At 45.1% G+C, this 20,745-nt stretch overlaps 1 protein-coding gene across 2 annotated transcripts in view; it reads left to right on the plus strand.

The window, feature by feature from the left end:
• The window catches only part of ACO1 (aconitase 1), a 49,896-nt gene that overhangs the window by 12,046 nt on the left and 17,105 nt on the right, over window positions 1–20,745 (plus strand). For both annotated transcript variants that reach the window (XR_014506285.1, XM_083419733.1), the window contains exons 2-10: window positions 551–669; window positions 2,086–2,254; window positions 8,887–9,024; window positions 9,541–9,610; window positions 10,663–10,846; window positions 12,200–12,339; window positions 13,820–13,991; window positions 15,939–16,039; window positions 19,271–19,387. Coding sequence is in view for 1 of the 2 variants with exons in the window: in XM_083419733.1 (XP_083275859.1) it covers window positions 573–669; window positions 2,086–2,254; window positions 8,887–9,024; window positions 9,541–9,610; window positions 10,663–10,846; window positions 12,200–12,339; window positions 13,820–13,991; window positions 15,939–16,039; window positions 19,271–19,387 (1,188 nt within the window). In the remaining variant the exon portion in view is untranslated. The remainder of the gene's footprint in view (window positions 1–550; window positions 670–2,085; window positions 2,255–8,886; window positions 9,025–9,540; window positions 9,611–10,662; window positions 10,847–12,199; window positions 12,340–13,819; window positions 13,992–15,938; window positions 16,040–19,270; window positions 19,388–20,745) is intronic.

Consider the following 20,745-nt stretch of genomic DNA (forward strand, 5'->3'; position numbering starts at 1 on the left):
GACCACAGCGCCACCTGCATCCCACTTTGCAAGTTAAGAAGCACCAAATCAAGTGTTGAGCCCAGTGATGTGAGAGATGCACCAAAGGTAGGCAAGAAATAAGGCAGGGAATAAAGAGAGGGAACACCTTCTAAGGTGTACTGGAAATATTTGGAGGTGTGTGTGTGGAAAGATGCCCTGCTGTTTCTATACTTCCGTTTTTATATTTCCAAGGGGATTTTTGAGAGAACTGCCTGTTAAAACTGATGAACTGGTTTACAATTTATGTAAGAACTGCAATTTTTAGAAAACATAGTGAATGTGTAATCTGACTATATGCAGGTTATTCCAGATTTGTACATATAAGGCCTTGGTCTTTGGCACCTGAGATGCATGTTATTAGGACCCATCCTATTCCTGCGACTGTAATTTGTTTTAAAATGTTTTTAATACTGAATTTTAAACCTACCCGGGACCTGATGGTGAAGGGACCAATACATCGAATAAATAACAATAAAAGTTAAACTTGCTCCAGTTTTTAACCTGGCGTGGCCCCATCTTGTATTTGCAGTGACTTCCAAGATATTTCAGCCATGAGCAACCCTTTTGCGCATCTCGGGGAACCGCTGGACCCAAGCCAAGCGACAAAAAAATTCTTCAATTTGAACCGACTCGGAGACCCAAGATATGGTACGTTGGTTACGTTCAGAGGGAGTTGCTCCCTGTAAGAAAGTTGGTTGGCAGCTGCAGCTTTTGAGGCAGTTCACATATGCACGCACATCACTTGATTGCTTGCACTTATGCTTTGGACGAGACATATCATGTGCTTTGCAAACAGAAGGTTTCTGGTTCCAGTTCCTGGTATCTCTGGTTAGGAGGCTGTCTGGTAGTGGGACTGGCAGGGCCGTCTTTAGCAGATGCGGTGCCAAGGTGCAAATATCCGCCCAGCGCTCCCAAATTACTACGGATAGTGTTGGAGTGGCCATAGCTGCGCACTGCCAGCCATCCAGAGGGGCACAACTCTCCCCCATGCCGCTGCGGGAGAGCGATCCCCGCAGAGGTTTGGGAGGGAAGCTGCACGCCTGCCAGTCATATGGTTGACGGGGTGCAGCTGGCGGGCATGCAGGAGAAGGGGAGGCTGCCGGCAAAGCCGCACAGCTCCCCCACTTGCTGGGGCGCCCCTGAGAAGCCGGCGCCATAGCATGACACACCACTAAGCCCCATGGGAAAGACGGCGCTGGGGACTGGGCTTAGAGAGCTGCCACTCTCTAGCTCGGTTGTGGAGCACCTGCTTTGCATGGAGAAGGTTCCAGGTCCAAACCCAGGTATCTCCAAATAGGACTGGGAGAGACCCCTGTCTGAAATCCTGGAGCGCTGCTAATCTGATTGGGTTAGATGGACCCAGTGGTCTAACTTAGTGCAAAGTAGCTTCCTATGTTCTTCACATGTGTGCAGAAGTTGCATATAATGTGGCTGCATGGGTATTTATTTTTTAAGTACAGTCGTACCTTCACTGTCGAACGGAATCCATTCCGGAAGTCCGTTCAACTTCCAAAAATGTTCGACAATGAAGGCATGGCTTCCGATTGGCTGCAGGAGCTTCCTGCACGCAATTGGAAGCCGTGGAAACCACGTCAGACGTTCGGCTTCCAAAGAACGTTCACAAACCGGAACATTCACTTCCGGGTTTGTGGCGTTCGGGAGCCAAAATGTTCGACCCCCAAGGCATTCGGCTTCCAAGTTATGACTGTAAATGTGCATTTGTTTGTATTTATAGTTAAAAATAATTCTACATAGCTTTTCATCCAGAATCTCAAAGTGGCTTATGAAGAAAGAAAGAAAGAAAGAAAGAAAGAAAGAAAGAAAGAAAGAAATCTCCATAATGATGGTCTGTGTAGTATTAAAGGGAGAAATGTGTCTCTGAATGTGTAGCTACCATGCACCAAGGAACTGTGGTTAGTTGTGACTTAGAAGTTTCGAGCTACAACTTCTCCCCACCAATGGAATGGAATCTTCTTTTCGCTATATTACAATTTAATCTCCTTACGTTTGTACCATATAGCTTTAGTCTCCACATGCTTCTAACAGAGGTGCTTTCCTTCCCAGAACGTTTGCCGTTCTCTATCAGAGTGTTGCTGGAGGCCTCAGTCCGCAACTGTGACGAGTTCCTAGTAAAGAAGGGAGATGTTGAAAACATCCTAAACTGGAACGTGATGCAACACAAGAACATTGAAGTGCCATTTAAGCCCGCCCGAGTTATTCTACAAGACTTCACGTGAGTTGTATTGTGTTCCCCCCGCCCCCATTTTTGTTTTAATCTAAGGTGTTGTCACAGTTAAGGAGCAGAGTCATTTTCTAGAGAGACAAGGGTCTGTTTGGAGAAGTACGTCTGAGAGAATTTTAGTACAGCAAATTAGAGTGAGTTTTGCAACCCTCTTAGCATTAGGGGGTATAGCCAATGAAATTGTCCCATTAGCAGAAGGAGGTCTACCTGTGCAACAGGAATTCTTCTCCCTGCACCCCCTCAGATCTGTTCTAGGGGTTCCCCCCAACCTTCTGGAGCGGATTTGGGGCATGTGAGGAGGGGGAGAGGAAACCCTGTTGTCCAGGCAGAAGCCTTGTGCTAGCAGGACAACTTCATTGGATGCAACCCTAGGCTGTCCCTGGAACAATGTTCTGCTCAGCACATGAGCGGTACTCCAGCAGCACATGACGAGAATGTTGTGCAACTGTTATTGGTGTGCGCAGATTGGATTTTCAGCAAGCTGCGCCAAATGGATGTACAGTCATACCTCGGGTTGAATACCCTTCAAGTTGAGCACGTTCGAGTTGCGCTCCGCGGCAACCCGGAAGTAACGGAGCGCGTTACTTCCGGGTTTCGCCACTTGCGCAGATGCTCAAAATGACATCACGTGCATGCGCAGAAGCGGCGAAAAGCGACGCGTGTGTGCGCAGACGTGCCGTCGCTAGTTACGTTTACCTCTAGATGCAAACGGGGCTCTGGAATGGATCCCGTTCGTATCTAGAGGTACCACTGTAATAAGAAAAGTTGTGTCGACCAATGCACATATCAAGGCTGACAACAGCCATGTGGCCTCCTAGCAAGGCACCGCTTATGCCTGTCAGAGCAGGAGCTCTGCGCAAATGGACTTGAATGTTGTTCAGGCAGTAGCTGTTCACTGATGGCTGTCATCTGACCTGGCCCTAGGAAAGCTTTTTTCAAAAGAAGCAACCAGGGAAAAGTGCTACATTTCTCCTTAATTGTAGAGCAGTGTTCTCTTAAGTGGGGAGTTGGAATCCAAGCTTAATCCTGATCTCAGACTAAGGTGTTGTTCCACCAGCACCATGACTGTGCAAGAGTCTCCAGCGAGCCTCCTGCCATCCTTTGGTGCATCAAAATTGTGGCTGGGAAGGGAATTGTCTCTGACCTTGTGCAGAGGCACAATGTGGAAGGCAGAGATAAGAGGAAGTTCAAAGTCCTGACAGCTGCAAGTTTTGGCATGGGGACCAAGCCTAGTCGAAAATTACAGACCGCTGAATTTCAGCAAACTTTCCTTTAGACACACATCTTTCCTTTCCCACCTGTGTTTCAGGTCTCTTTCAATGATTAACATTCGTTGTATTCCTTAGTGACCTTCATATTGAGATACATACTGCAGACTGGGATTATGAAGAGAGAGAAGGAAAAGACAGAGAGAGATTACATTTTGTGCAGAATCTGTTTGTTGTAAGAAAAGAGAGGCAGTTGCGCTCGCACACACACACAAACACACAATGAAAAACAAAATTTAGTCCAGAAATCCTATTGCAGGCTTTCCCAAACTTGAATTTCCAGCTGTTTTTATACTACAGTTCCCATCATCCCTGACCACTGGTCCTGTTAGCCAGGGATGATGGGAATTGTAGTCCAAAAACAGCTGGAAATTCAAGTTTGGGAAACCCTGTCCTAGAGGAAGCAGCGAAGCATAATAATGAATCCCAGTTGTTGTTTTTCTAGAAAACAGTGGTCCTGATTCTATGTATTACTAATTTTACTGCAATACCTGTTCTTGATCCTCTTTCTTAATTTTAATGAGATTTAAGCTTGTGAGCTGTTTTTGTTTAAAGACACTTCTTTGCATCCAGCAAACACTCCTGTCCTTTTTGAACCTGCACCTTCCAACATAGTAACTAGGAAGGTTTGCAGTAAATGACTAGGGGATTGTGATGCAAGTTGTGAAATGACTAGGGGATTGTGAATACAAGCCTGTTCTGCAACAATTGCAGGCCCTGTTTAGTTAGCCGAAAAATGGAAAGTGAGCAAGGTCCCGATCAAAGAGGACTGGCAACTTAAATTGACAGAATATGCACAACATGCAGATTTAACATATAGAGCAAGAAGAACATAGTAAAGATAAAGGGACCCTTGACCATTAGGTCCAGTCGTGGCCAACTCTGGGGTTGCAGTGCTCATCTCGCTTTATTGGCCGAGGGAGCCGGCGTACAGCTGGTCATGGGGCCAGCATGACTAAGCCGCTTATGGAGAACCAGAGCAGCGCACGGAAACGCCGTTTACCTTCCCACCTCAGCGGTACCTATTTATCTACTTACATTTTGACGTGCTTTCGAACTGCTAGGTTGGCAGGAGCAGGGACCGAGCAACAGTACATTTAAAGAAGATTGGGGAAAAAATTATTGAATATATGGAAAATAACTGTATACGTACAGCTGAAAGTGCTGGCAGCATTAAGATAAGATAAATTCAACAGAATATTTTTTTTTTTGTGGATGTAAGAGTGGGAAACTGATTTGAATGGTTACACTAAAATATGCAGGGATGTATGATATTTAAAATGAACCATGGAAAGAGAAGAAGGGAAGTCATTGGATATTTTAAAGTTTGTAAAATGTTTATTTGAAATTGTAAAACTGAAAATTTCATAAAAAATTATTTTGTATACACACAGAGAGAGATATTATATATATATATAAATGCAAACCTGAAGTTAGCCAATCTATTCCTCGGTATGGCAATCTGTTCTCTCCCAAACTAGGTTTGCAACAGACTGTATTGAGTTAGAAAGATAAACAGATGCACAGATACGTCATCTGAATTGAGAGTGTGTTTGTTCTTGGAACCAGAGGTTCAAAGATTGCAGGGAAGGTTGCCAATGTCACTATGGTCAAGGCGTCCATTTCAGATTCAACCTGTATTTCTAAAGCAATGCTTAAAATCAGGGCTGGAGGTTTCTTTGTTTTGCATTTTCATAGATAGATAGATAGATAGATAGATAGATATTTGCACAATTTGCATGTATACCTACAATGGAGAGATTGTGTTATTTTAGATTGTGCATTATTTCCATATGGAGTTCCAGAATACGTGTGACCCAGTATGCATGGAAATTCCTTCCTTTCAGATGTTTGTGCTACGCATGCAGACTCCCAATGAGAGGAGCTGCTTAGCGCAGCCCATATCCTGCTCACATGATCATAGCCATGTAAAAAGGGCTCAAATAGGGCTGCAGCCTACTGAGCCCCCTGGAACCACACACATTCCCAAGCATGGTGCGCCGTGATGAAGGCTTCCCAAAATAGTGGTCCCTGTTTGTTTTCCACCAAAGACCTTCTGAGTAGGTCTGTCCTGGGTAAAAAAAAAAGGGTGGGTTGGGTTGGGGAATGCATTGTATTGCTAGAACATAGGTAGAGTAGACTAGCAGAACTACTGGTTTGTGTTCCAAGTCTGACTTAGCTTGTTGTGTGGTCTCAAGGAAACTCATAATGAGCTTTTTGAAATGATTCCAGGGCTGCTTTATCTAATCCGAAATAGATGTTTGGTAGACATGCCAAACATCCCATGCAAAAGGTTTCATTTAATTGTTGCTTGTACCCCTCTAACAACGAATGTAGGATTAACTCATCAAGCAACGGAATTGTTAGCAGCTTCTTTTAGAAGCTGTAATAATGGCAAAGTGATCTTCTAAAATAAATGGCATAAAACTGTTTTTGTGGGGTTTGGGTGAGTATATAATACTCTCTCCTAACTTTACTCAAGGAAAGGGTGCATGTGCGTAACTGGCTGTGGTAGAACTCAAAACCTGTGATCTGTTGGAGTGACTTTCTGATACGCTGTCATAAAACAGCTTCCTGAGGAAATAGATCTCTGGTACTATCTGTTTATTTTCAATACCAGACTAAGAAAAGTCAGGGAATTTGATTATAACTGGAATATTGTTATATGAAATAATGATATTGGAAACTGCTACATTCTATTACAAGGAAATTCAGTTGGAAGAGGTTTGAGGAAGTCAAGTAATATGTTAATGAAACTGGAGTTTAACTAACTAATTAAGTCTTTTTTATCTATGTGGAGATATATGTAGGGTTTGTAACATTTTACTTTTTAAATTTCTGCTTCCTTTTTTCTTCTATTTTACTACTGTTCTTTCCTTTTTACTATGTTATAGTTATGTCTTTCTATGAAACTCAATAAATATTATTGGGGGGGGGGGGATATTTTCCATACCAGACTAGAACTTTTCTTCACCCTAGTTTGACCTTTTTACCATGAACTCGTTTTGTGATCTGCGTTTCCAGAATTTCACCACCACATTTCACCACTGGACTTTGCTAAGAGATGCAAAGTCCAAAACGAAGTATCCTTCAGAAGGATCACAAAAGGGCTTAGATCTTTTTGTACTACTGCCTGGTTGATTGGGATGAAGACTCGGTCTGGCATGAGGGAGAGTATGGGAATGAGGAAAGTGGCCAGGAGCTTGTGTTGAGCCAGCTTGGGAATCAGTGGCAGCTATAGAAATGGATTTTGAGGCTATCTGGTTGCCTCTTCTGACCAGCTTCCTCATTCCTGTTCTCCTCCTCCTACCAGACCGACTCTTCATCCTAATTGGCAGAGCATTTTGGGGCACAAGCAGTGGAGGCATAAGCAATGGATTCCCAAGCTGGTTGGGTAGGAGGAAGATGATTGGTGATAGTGTCAGCCAACCTGGGGATCTAGATTACAGAGACAGGGAGCTTTCTGTCCTCCACTGCTTGACTGGACTGCCTATCCATCACCTCTTGTTGCTCAGTAGTTTGAAGTGCCACCTCTTTGTGGCCCAGCACAGCTGTTAGGGGCTGGACTGAGGAGGAATGGTGGGAACAGCCTCTCCTCTCTCTGTAGCTTCTCAAGAAGAGGAGGACAGTATAGATTTAGAACAGCGGTTTGCAGAAGGGCATAGTTCAGAGGCAAGAAGCTGGGGGGGGGGAGGGGAGAGCAGCAGGAAGAGGAAGGACTTGGGGAGAGACAGGTAACAGACTCGGTGTCTCTTGAAAGAGAGCCCGTGTGCTGTAGTGGTTAAGAGTGGTAGACTTGTAATCTGGTGAACCGGGTTTGCTTCCCCACTCCTCCACATGCAGCTGCTGGGTGACCTTGGGCTAGTCACACTTCTCTGAAGTCTCTCAGCCCCACTCACCTCACAGAGTGTTTGTTGTGGGGGAGGAAGGGAAAGGAGAATGTTAGCCGCTTTGAGACTCCTTGAGTGATAAAGCAGGATATCAAATCCAAACTACTACTACTACTACTCTTCTTCTTCTTCTTCTTCTTCTTCTTCTTCTTCTTCTTCTTCTTCTTCTTCTTCTTCTTCTTCGCATCCCTGGCCCCCCTCTTCCAGATCCAAGCATGCCTTGAGAGTAGCAGAACAGAAAACTCAGAGGCAGAAAGTCGGCGCAGGGGTGACATAGAATAGGAGGGACTGAGAGGGTGGGACTTGGAGCAACACCATTATCTAAGAGAGACTGCATTCCTTCATCTCTCTGTGTGTGGATATTGAATAAACTACTTGGTAAGAACTCTTCTTGGTTTGCTGCTTTTTGGCATCCCACCGTGGGAGGGATAGGATTCCCTGAAGCCCTGACAACAGCGTGATGGCGCACTTGCACATGGCGCACTTGCACATGGAAAATACATTGTTAAGTCCACAGGCTGAAATTTCAGGTCACATTTTTAAACATGTGTCCTTCGTTTTGAAGAAAAGCAACAACAACATTGGTCCAGAACCTGATCCAGAACCTCCTCCCATTCAAGATCAGGGCGCTGTACCAGTTTCTTGTTTCCAATTCCCCCAGAAAGTGATGTTTACTGCAACCACCACCAGTAATTTTAGGTGGTGGTTACAGTGCTACCATGTTGAGTGCCGGCAATGAATCTGCTAAACAGTGCCGCCCACCCGCCCAAGTTATACATTTAAACCTGCATTCTTGAGCAGATAAGTTGCCTTGCCCCAACCATTAGGAAACCACATATAATCAGTATGTGCATTTTAGAGCAGAGTTCAGAGGTCTGGTGCCAACCATAGTTTGCCAATTTAGGTATCACAGTAAATTTTGCTTAGCAGTAACCTTCGAACTGAAAGTGAAATTGAAAGGGAGGAGGAAGGAGGGAGAATGTGAGCACATAGCTTATTTGTTTGGTAAATTATCCATAGTGAGTCAGGCTGAATCCACACTTATATAAAAAGCACTGTGAAAATCCTTAAAAAAAACCAACACGTTTAAAAATATATGTGGAATTTACCATTAGCTCACCAGCACCATCTAATGTCACATTTGTATAATGCACCTAAAACATTATATTTGCAGCTTTATAGATGAATCTCCAGTTTAATTCAAGTGTCCTTTTTATAGAATCAGAGAACTGTAGGATTGGAAGGGACCCCCTAAAGGTCATTTAGGAATCTCAGCTCAGAAATCCCAGTTGTTGTTGCTGTTGGTGTTGTTTTCCAGCTCTGGACCTCTGTATGTTGTTGCCTTTTAATATTCTTTCTTTCTTTTTGTGTGCTTGGCTTTAAGGTCTCATTTGCAAAACAGCACAGCACCTGGGCTGCTAGTTTATATACACTTTCTTCCTTTCCCTTCATTCTTCCATTGCAGCGGTGTCCCAGCAGTGGTGGATTTTGCTGCTATGCGTGATGCTGTGAAGGCTCTGGACGGAGACCCGGAAAAAATCAACCCCATCTGCCCTGCTGATTTAGTAATTGATCATTCCATCCAGGTTGACTTTAATAAAAGGTAAGGTATGGCAATGGAGTTTATGTCCAGCAGAATTTTTTTTTTTTAAAAAAAGGGGGGTAGGGGGTGGGGAAAACAAGAAACAGATGCAGAAACCCAACAGAGAGTTAGGCACAGGACATTTTCAAAGCACTGAACCAATTTTGACAGCTCAACATAAGAAGAAGATATGTTATCCCCGTCCCCTGCTGCTGATATAATTAATGTTTTAGAACACTTCCCACCCCTATTACATTCAAGCTAGACCCTGCCAAATATGCCTACATTCAGCATGGAATTAGCACTTGAGCCAGACAGTAGGAATTACTGCAAAAGCTACTTAGGCTCTCTTCACCGCTTGTTTCTAGCTCCCTGGTGCAAAGTAATTAAAGAGCATAAAACAGCTGAGCTCAATAAATAACAAACCTTCCTTTGTTTCTTGCTCTCCCTCACATTTTTTTGCCCACACACGTTGGGCCTTGCGAAGCATCCTCTTAAAGGTGTGCCACTCTGATAACCCACATATTTTGTTTGCAGGCCAGACAGTTTGCAGAAGAATCAAGATCTGGAGTTTGAAAGGAACAAAGAAAGATTTGAGTTCTTGAAGGTACAGCAAAAGATCCCCCATTTGTGCATGGATGGGGCAAAGCAGCGGTTGGCTCTGGTACAGGGATTGGCGAGCCCTGTGGTCTCCACATCCTGCTAGACTCCAACTCCCATGAGCCTCAGCCAGCATGGCCAGTGGTCAGGGTGGTGGGAGTTGAAGTCCAGCAACTTCTTGAGAGTCACAGGTTCCCTTCCCCTTCCTTAGTGGTCACCAGGGAAAAGAGCATGTCACAGGCTGGGCTGACTGCTGACAGTCCGTGCGGTTTAGGAAGTGAAAATGGCTACACTTCTGTCTTGGAAGATGCAACTGGCCAGGGAAGAAGCCTAAGTCCTGTAAAGACCTTGGCCCCATAGAAGAAGGGAACTGACAACTGGGGTTGGGGGAGAAACGAGCAAGTGTTCCTTGACCACCAATTTAGAGTTGTTGTTGTTTTTGCCTTGACCGATGTTGTCAAGTTTATCTTCTAAACATGTGTGGAAACACAAGTGTTAAGTTGTGGGCGAACATATCAGACGACACAGCGATTCTTCAAACAGCTCTTCTTTATTCACAGGCCAGAACAGAACTGAACTGAAGGGCTCAGTCAGCCTGCTTATATAGAGCTCAGTACCACGTTACTGTAACAACTTTCTAAAACTATCCAATCACTGAACGTCACTTTCGATCCTTCATTTGCATAACTATCTACAGTATCCCCCTGCTGGCCCAGGGTGAGAACTTCAGTACATAACACCAAGGGATCAGATTTTTGACTTTGCAGTTTCTGGGGCTGGCTTTTGAGCCCACCATCCATCCACAACAAGGCTGACTTGGGTAGCTTGAATTTTGCTGCCTTGATTTTACAGTTTTCACATGCTGCTTTCAAAAATAGTGGGGCCCTAGCAGCTTGTGAGGTGGGGCCTGGGACAGAATCTTCTGCTTAGTGATCTTCCAAACCCCCCACTGCCAGTACCAGATAACAGGTTTTTTTATGCTCGGACATACACAATGCTGCCAGGATCTTTCTTTGACTATGTCTAAGAGAGAGCGCCTCTTCCGTTTTGTGTTTCCAGTGGGGCTCCCAAGCCTTCCAGAACATGAGGATTATTCCCCCGGGCTCTGGGATTGTCCATCAAGTGAATCTGGAGTATTTGGCAAGAGTTGTCTTTGATCAGAGTGGATACTATTATCCAGACAGCGTGGTGGGCACCGATTCACATACCACTATGATTAATGGCTTAGGCGTCCTTGGCTGGGGTAAGTGCCCTTGAACTTGATTGACCTATTCAGTGGTTTGGGTTTATGTTGAGTTGCAGGTAAACAAAGTTCTGTTTCTCTCCCTCCTCCCTGCCCCAAATAGATAATCATTAGAACTAGTTGAAAACGTGGTGCTCTTGTTTTAAAAACATTTGAAAAGGACTGCTGCAAAAATGCCCAGGTGAAGATGGGGACATTTAAATGCAACCTTTGCATTTAAAAACACCGAACCGCATTTCTCTTAACTACATTTAAAGCAATTACATGTTCCCTCCGTACAAATCTATGCACAACATTAGCGGCAGAGACCTCCCCAAAGATTAAATCCACAGAAGATTAAAATCCAGTTGAAAACCCACCTAATACCAGTCTAATCCCTACCATTTAAGGAGAACCCAAACAGCGAAGTTAATGTTTCTGAGGAATGTTCAGACTTGGTGCCGGCCAAAGGTTTGACTCTCTTTCCAGTTCCAGATGGGGGTTTGCGGTGCTTGTGTTTCCCCTGAAGGTGTAAAAGGGTTGTCTGATCAGCTAACAAAATGTCTACATGCAGAGAATGCAACGGGATAAACCTTTTTAAGACTTTGCAGTTTTGCTTTAGGTAAATTCAGTGCAAAAACGGGAGCTGTTTGCTGCAGAATATAATAAGTACCGTATTTTTCGCTCTGTAAGACGTACTTTTTCCCTCCTAAAAAGTAAGAGGAAATGTGTGTGCGTCTTATGGAGCAAATGCAGGGGGGAGGCAGGCAGGAAAAGCCCCCAAGAGCCACACACAAGCTCCGCGCGGCTCTTGCGGGCTTTTCCTCAGTAGGGAGAAGGGACTGCCGCGGCCAGTCAGTCCCTTCTCCCTCCTCGTAGAAAAGCCCGCAGGAGCTGCATGCTCCTTAAAGGGTGTGCAGCTTCTGTGGGCTTTTGCGGGAGGTGGGGGTATTGCCATACCTCTCCCAGCCGGAGAGGTTGTGCGTGGCTAAAGAGGAAGCCAAGACAGTGAGCGGGATCCATCCCGCTCGCAGTCTTGGCTTCTTTGCTCTTTGGGGCTGGGGGGGGGAGGAATCTGGGCTTCCCCCGGCAGCTGGGGGGGGGGAATAAGATTTTCCCCCTCTTGATTCCCCCCTCTAAAAACTAGGTGCGCCTTATGGTCCGGTGCGCCTTATGGAGCGAAAAATACGGTATATCCATGAGCACTTCATCCATCTTGCTCACATGGCGATGTTGGCAGCAATCCTAGACAGCCCTGTCTGCTCCGTTCCATTGGAATTTTCTTCCTCTCTGCCTTGAAGCTTTATATCCTTCTTGTTTGCCATCAGGCAGGGAGACAGTTGTGTTTAATGCTGTCTTTGTCCTCGTTGGCAGGCGTGGGGGGAATTGAAGCAGAAGCGGTGATGCTGGGCCAGCCAATCAGCATGGTGCTTCCTGAGGTGATCGGCTACAAATTGATAGGTAGCCCTCAACCACTTGTCACATCCACTGACATTGTGCTCACCGTTACCAAGGTAATCACATGGTGCGACACCAAGATGGCCAAAATCACTGTTGTCCATTTTCTAGGGATTTGATCTTCCCTTAACTCCAGAAACATGTCTATCATAGATGGGGGGCAGGGGGACAGAGAGGGTGCCATTACTTCCGTAGTGGGCAGAAAATAGATCCGGATCTACCATTAGATCTCTGGCTGATTTGCAGTAGATCGGTAAGGATTTCTGACCCCCATTTGTGTTTAACAATGGCAGCATGGAAATTACGCTTTCCTCAATTATACTGAGATAACCAGGAGTGAATATTTGTGTGGAATGGTTATGAGCTATAGTAGGTTCTGATGCTCAGAGCTAATTTCTGGGCTCAGAATGATTTGATTTTAAGTCTTTCGTATCAGGGTCTGTTGGTAGATCTCATGTTTCCTACTAAAAATCAAAATACAGTGGTGCCCCGCAAGACAAATGCCTTGCAAGACGGAAAACCCGCTAGACGAAAGGGTTTTCCGTTTTGGAGGTGCTTCGCGAAACGAATTTCCTATGGGCTTGCTTCGCAAGACGAAAATGTCTTGCGAGTTCCTGCGATTTTCCCCCGCTCTCCACCCCCTTTTTCTAAGGCACTAAGCTGCTAATAGCCTTTTAAAGGCTATTAAGCCTTTAATAGCCGCTAATAGCTGCTAAACCGCTAATAGCGCTAATCCGCTAATGGGGTTGCTTCGCAAGACGGAAAAAACGCTAGACAAAGAGACTCGCGGAACAGATTCTTTTCGTCTTGTGAGGCACCACTGTAGATCCTGCAAGCCTGATGTCTATGCACCACTTTCATCAGGTGGGGCAAACTGGCCTAAGAGCGCGAGCTATGAGCCTAGAAACTCTTCCCTCGTATCTCCCCTTATTCACAAATTAACTCGGTGACTTAGCCTCTTCCAACCCTCAGTCTGCAGTACAGAGTTGATGATAATTGATCTACCTTATAGAGCCATTGTAGGGATTACTGAGATAAACTAACACAACGACCGCTTGAAAATTGTAAAGCGGTAGTCAGTGGAAAACTGGCAGCTTTTGAGTTTGTCCTCTTTTAGTAAAGGTAAAGGGACCCCTGACCATTAGGTCCAGTTGTGACCAACTCTGGGGTTGCGGCGCTCATCTCGCTTTATTGGCTGAGGGAGCCGGCGTACAGCTTCCGGGTCATGTGGCCAGCATGACTAAGCCGCTTCTGGCGAACCAGAGCAGCGCACAGAAACCCCATTTACCTTCCCGCTGGAGCGGTACCTATTTATCTACTTGCACTTTGACATGCTTTTGAACTGCTAGGTTGGCAGGAGCAGGGACTGAGCAACGAGAGCTCACCCCGTCATGGGGATTCGAACCGCCGCCCTTCTGATCAGCAAGTCCTAGGCTGTGGTTTAACCCACAGCGCCACCTGTGTCCCTTTAGTTCTCTTTTATTAGAATACAGTTTATATCAGACGGTTCTAAGCGCAGTTTTTAATCTGTTACAGCACCTCCGCCAGGTTGGGGTCGTGGGTAAATTTGTTGAGTTCTTTGGGCCTGGGGTGACTCAGCTGTCCATCGCTGATCGAGCCACCATTGCCAACATGTGCCCGGAATATGGAGCAACTGCTGCCTTCTTCCCAGTTGATGAAGTTAGCATCAAGTACCTGCTTCAAACAGGTGAGTGTCAAACAGTTGACAAATTCAGGGGGACACTTGGACGCTTGGAATAGAGAAAATGGATCTGCTGGGTTTACGATAAGTTGGACTGAGTGCTTTTAACTCCAGCATATTTAAACTAGTGTCAATATCTGTGTGGCCCATTCTGCATATAATGACAAGCCGTGGTTTGCCATTTTGAGAAGGAGCAGGCAGTGATGCTTCCCCCCCTCCCGCTTTGCTTATTACAGGAGGAAGTGAGATGAAAAGCTTCCAGCTGAGGTTTGCAATAAAACTGCAGCTTCCTGTTGGCACCCGTATAAGGCAAACTGTGGCCGTAGTTTGTTGGTTATCCTGATTTGTGAACAAACTATAGATTGCACAAGCTACAGTTTGCCGTATTTCAGATGAGGTTTGTTAGAAAAGCTAATTGAAAAAAATATCTTGTTTCCCCTTCATGCACAAAGAAGGGGGAGCAGGCAGTGTGTGATACTTGCTTCTTCCAGTAACAGAAAAACTATGGCTTGTTGATACATCTGAACTGGGTCCATATTTACTACTTTTTGTGCCCTAGAAGACAATGAAATAATGGAGGGGTTTGTGCTTTAGTATTGCTTATGATCTGATAAGGTGATTGAAACTGGTTTAATTCATCACTTTGAAACCTCAAATTTACGCACATTCAGAGAAATGCAAAATGCACATACAGTCGTACCTTGGAAGTCGAACAGAATCCGTTCCAGAAGTCGGTTCGACTTCCAAAACATTTGGAAACCAAAGTGCGGCTTCTGATTGGCTGCAGGAAGCTCCTGCAGCCAATCAGAAGCTGCAGAAGCCCTGTCGGACATTCGGGTTCCAAAGAACATTCTCAAACACTCACTTTTGGGTTTGTGGCATTTGGGAGCCAAAACATCAGAGTACTAAGGTTTTCAGGATCCAAGATACAACTGTATCATCATCATCATCATTATTATTATAATAATAATTATAATTTGTACACTGCCCTTCATCTGTAGATCTCAGGGTGGTTCACAACATAAAATTTATGTCATCAAAAAAAACAAAATAGGGATTTGTGTTCAGATCATACCGTTTACACTATTTTTTAAAAAGGGATTTCTTCATTTGATGAGGCAAGTAATATAACCTGTCTTGTAACTCTGATTCACCTATTTTGCAGTCACCTTAAAAAAAAAAGAACATATGTGTTATTAAAATAAGAGCCTCTAAAGAATCCATAACCCTTCCACACAAATAAAGAATCCATAGCCCTAATATGTGACACTGAGGCATCAGCAAAGGTAAAGGGCCCCCTGACCATTAGGTTCAGTCGCAGATGACTCTGGGGTTGCGGCGCTCATCTCGCTTTATTGGCTGAGGGAGCCGGCATCAATAATTCTATTAAATTGTAGATCTGGGAATATTAAGGACATCTCTGAATACAAAAAGCAGAGTAAACATCAGGCAAGATCCTTCGTCACATTTGACCCCAGAAAGACCCTTAGTTATATAATTCATCACCATACTTCAGAAAACTCTCCAAAATATCTAACCATGTTAACTAAAATCTTTGCTCTGTAAATGTGCTTCTTAAGGAGCAGTGTGATGATTCAGAAGTACGGCTTTGCAACCATCCACTTCCATTTTTAGTCATGGCAAGAATTTTGCATACAAAATTAAATATTGATATAGACAATGAAATGTTTTATTTATAATTCCCAATACTGTGCGTTCACTGGAATTCTGAACGCAGCTCAGAAGCGAAGATCTTTTTGTGTTCTTATATTGTAAACCACCCTGCAATCCTCAGATGAAGGGGAGCATACAAATTTAATAAGTAACAATATTAATAATCTTCTATTCAAATTCTACTTGGCGACCTAAACATTCAATTGTGGAATTCTAAGTTGTTGTCTTTGTGCTTGTTTGAAATGCTGCAACTTGATTGGCTCTTTCCGTCTGCTTTAGGCCGTGATGAAGATAAGATTAGGTACATAAGGAAATACCTTGAGGCTGCAGGAATGTTTAGAGATTTCAGTAACTCCTCGCAGGATCCCGATTTTACACAGGTGGGTTTCCTTAACTTGACACCTTCCTCAAATGGGCATTCAGGCCTTTTGCCTCTCAGTCTTAATAATGTCCTACCTACCACTTGTGAGACCTCACACAGGCACTTTGAATTTGGCCCAGAATCTATTAGGCAGGCAGTGAAGTTGAGCCAGGATTGGTGTTATATGCTCAAACTGTCTTGCCCCAAGGAGCAACCTTTCCTCTGAATTCTGCACCGGCTGAAGTTTCCAAACTGTCTTCAGAGGCAGCCCCACATACAATGTGTTGCAGTAATCCAACCTAGAGGTTACCAGAGCACAAACAACAGAAGTTAGGCTCTCCCTGCCAGACAGGGGCTCAGCTGGGACACCAGCCAAAGCTGATGGAAGGCACTCTGTACTAGATCTGGGCGATGATATATCAATATATCATCCAAAACTGGTTTGAAGTCCATATCGTGATATCGGTTTCATAATTTTTGAGCTGGCAATATATCATGAGTCATGATGTGTATGTGTTTGCGTGTTATGCATAAACCATGATGTGGGGAACCCATTGAAGCCAGCAAACACCTCTACATAAAAGGTAAAGGGACCCCTGACCATTAGGTCCATTCGCGGACGACTCTGGGGTTGCGGCAGAAGCAGGGATCAAGCAACGGGAGCTCACTCTGTTGCGGGGATTCGAACCGCCAACTTTCTGATCTGCAAGCCTTAGGCTCTGTGGTTTAACCCACAGCACCACCCACATCCCTTCTACATAGTTCTACATAGCTCCGTCCTTATTTCAGTCATCATGATCAAACAGTATATTGTGATGTTTTTTATTATTTATTTATTGAATTTATATACGGTCGTACCTCCGAAGTCAAACAGAATCCAAGTGGCTGGTGCCAATCCAAGTCGAACCAAGTGGCTGGTGCCAATCTGCCAATTGGAAAAATTCCTACCAGGCCCCTCGACGGCGACCAACCGGAGTCCATAGCAAAGTCGGAGAGCCTAGCCTAACGGGTGGGAGGGGAGGGAAAACCTGAACAGCTGAGGTGTGGAAAGAGGGAGATCCTCAGCCGTGCCGGCCCTAAATAGGGCCGGCCATGCCTCCCGGGCCAGCTGATTGGCTGGCCAGGGGGATAACGCGTCCGAGGATTCCCCTAGTATCGCAGGGGCTATCAGCCTGCCCCCGCGAGTGTGGGGAGGGACGTGAAGCCCACAACCCCACCTCCTCCCTAGCTCGGAAGTGGCTTTTTCATTCCTTCCCTTCCCTCTGAAGACTTCGGAGCATGTTGGCACAGGCTAGCTGAACTGGGAGGTCCTCCAAGCCAACTGTGTAGCCCACCGGGCATGCATGGCAGACCACCAAGATTAAACCTCCTGTTTGTGTTGCTTACCAAAGACCTCAAACAGTGGGAGGGTTGTTGAGCACCTGACAAACCCCGAAGCGAGGCTGGTGGGCCGAGTTCAGGTTGGGGCAGGCCTGCACCGGAATAAATCCTTAGCATTGTGCTGTTAAGCCTGCAGGGCTTGTCCTGCTTGTTACAAATAGTCAATTCCTGTGAGATGCAGCCTGGCTTCCTTTTGCTTCATAGGTGTATCGTGACTTCCTGTCTAAAGCAAGGATTGAGAAGCTGTGGCGCACTCCAGTTCCCATCAGCCACAGCTAGCATGACTAACGATCAGGGATGATGGGAGTTGTAGTCTAGGAGGGCCACAGGCTTCCCCAAACCTTATCTAAAGCCTCCGGCGGATTCAGAATTGCAGATCCTGTCTCTCTAAGAACTATCCTTTGCTGTATAGAAATACCCATGCAGGCAACCTGGTGCCTCTACAAGCCATTCCCTCATGTTTGTCGGCAGCATCTGAAAAATCCGCAGTGCCCCCATAACCATAAATAGATCTCTCCTGTCCTCCCACCCCAAATCGCTGTATTCTGTGGTGGTGAAAGCCCCCAGACCCTAAGCCAGGCTGCTGATAAGGACCCCTTTAACTAGCAAATATTTAGGGGGAAATTAATAGAAAGCCCTGTTAGAATTCCTGATCCATGATTGCAGTCATGGGATTGTTGTCTCTCACATGACGGTGAATGTTTTGACTCTACAGAGTGGGAAGTGACAGAGACAGGATGTTTGTGTTACTGTGTTCCGTGAAGTGGGACTATTGTCCTTTGCTCTCTTTCTCTTTGCTGTCTGATGCTAGAGAGAGAGGGAGCCATGTTGCACTGCTCCGTGTGTGTTTATATGTAAATAAAGTAGATTAGCCAAAATGCTGAGCTGCTGAGGTCTGTTAACGCAACTGCACAAACTCTGTGGATCCCTAAATGTGCCGATGTCTGTTGGCATCGGTCACTGTGATGTTCGGTCAGAAGAAAGCTTTTGAAGCTCCCGAATGAAAGACCAGGAGGGAGAGAACATGCCAGTCGGGCATGTGTCTCTGCCAGGGTCCTACTCGAGAGTAGGCTGAACTCCTGACAAGCCCCAGCTCTCTATTAGGAATATCATATGCCCTAGACTAGGTCACAGTTAGCCTTTTGGGTAATCTGGCCCTTTGCAAGACAGCTTTGATCTCCCCTGTCAGAAAAAATAAATAAATCCAGTGCAGGACAAAGCAAAGATATTCTTGAATATTCCTCAGCCCCTCCACAGACCACCTGAATGGAACTCTTGGACCATGTTTGAGAACTGTTGCTTTAAAGTATTTATCATTTTAAGAACTGATATTGACATGGTTAACATGTCAGTGGTGCCTCGCAAGACGAATGCCTCGGAAGACGAAAAACTCGCAAGACGAAAGAGTTTTCCGTTTTCTGAGTTGCTTCGCAAGACAGATTTTCCTATGGGCTTGCTTCGCAAGACAAAACGTCTTGCGCCTTTTTAAAAAAACCGCCAATGCATTCCTGTGTCAATACACAGTGGTGCTTCGCAAGACGAAAAAACTCGTAGAACGAAAAAACTCGCAGAACGAATTAATTTCGTCTTGTGGGGCACCACTGTATCTATATCTATATATGAGACTGCAAATTTACGATTTTAGGATGACCAGGAACTAGACCCCTGGCTTGATTATGAACGACTGGGGTAATTCAGAGCAGAGAATAATGCCAGCAATGTTGCAGCCTTCCCTGGGAATCCACCATTTTAATCTTTCCCATATAAGTTAATGGCTGCAATTCAGTCCTATTAAGGGGGGGGGGGGACTCACGGGCAGTTTGGAACACTGCATTTTGTTTACCTAATCTCTCTCTCTTTTCTTAAATAGATTGTGGAGTTGGATCTGCAAACAGTTGCTCCATGTTGCAGTGGCCCTAAAAGACCACAGGACAAGGTCGTGGTCACTGAAATGAAGAAGGATTTTGAGAACTGCCTGGGAGCTAAAGTAATGGCTTTTTTTCTTCTCCAGCTGAGATTCATTTTCTTTCTTCCTCTTTCATTCAGAAACTTTAATTGCTTCAGACTTGCTTTTAGAGCTCAAAATTTCTATACTCTTTGGCCTAGCAGCCCCTAACCAATTCCACTTGCCCAATGAATCCCCTAGTTGTTGTTTGTTTTTGGACAATATGCCCATTTTGTCCATTGTAGTTTAGGTTGTCTGCTTTTTTATGAATATGCAAATAAGTAAAGAGTTTGGCCCCTCTCGTGCCAGTGAAACAGAATTCATTCAAGTGCTGCTTCCGCTGTTCATTTGTGGTTACAAAGACCTTCCTTTGCCTAGTCTAGACCTTCCCAATTTTTCTTTGGTGCACAAACTTTTGGGAGTTGGCTGCTGATATTGAGAAACTCATTCCCTTCTCTCTCCAACTCCCGCATGGAATTTTGGTTAGAATTATTTTGTTTCTGACTATATAGGAGATAGGCAGAAATTTCAGAGGGACAATTCATCAGCATTTGCGCAAAATACTAGACTTTTTTCTGTCCAAGACAATACACCTGGCTTTACCAGCTGATTAATTACAGCATCTGCCAAAGCCTGAACCATTCTGAAGTCAGCAGAGTGCTTCACTATTGTCAGAATGCAAAGAAACTTTCCTGAATGCTTGGTGAAATATTGTCTAGCAGAACCCTAATAGAGTAACCCTACTGTACAGCTGGACAAATGGATTTCAACGGCACAGTTCCCTTTTCAAGTTAACCCGCAGAGTGTTTTGATACATGTGGTGCAGTGAACGTATGTGGTTTTTCTGCCAGTTCAAAGCATCATAAGTAAAGGTAAAGGGACCCCTGACCATTTAGTCCAGTCATGCCCGATTCTGGGGTTGCGGCACTCATCTCGCTTTATTGGCCGAGAGAGCTGGTATACAGCTTCCAGGTCATGTGGCCAGCATGACTAAGCTGCTTCTGGCGAAACAGAGCAGCACACGGAAATGCCGTTTACCTTCCCGCCGGAACAGTACCTATTTATCTACTTGCACTTTGACATGCTTTCGAACTGCTAGGTTGACAGGAGCAGGGACCGAGCAACGGGAGCTCACCCTGTCGCGGGGATTCGAACCACCGACCTTCTGATCGGCAAGTCCTAGGCTCTGTGGTTTAACCCACAGTGCCACCTAATAATGAGTCGCCCCTCCTTCCGTACACAAAACAGCATCACCAACCATCAACGAACAAGAAGGAGGGATCAATGGGCTTGGGGGGAAGCTTGAGGTTTGTAGAACTTAAATGGGCACAGGATGCAGACTTGTCTCTTGGCTGTGGGATGGAAAACCGACAGGGAATAGACTGGAATGCCCTGGCAGA

Source organism: Podarcis tiliguerta, assembly GCF_965153285.1.
Source record: "Podarcis tiliguerta genome assembly, chromosome: 17".
Lineage (NCBI taxonomy): Eukaryota > Metazoa > Chordata > Lepidosauria > Squamata > Lacertidae > Podarcis > Podarcis tiliguerta.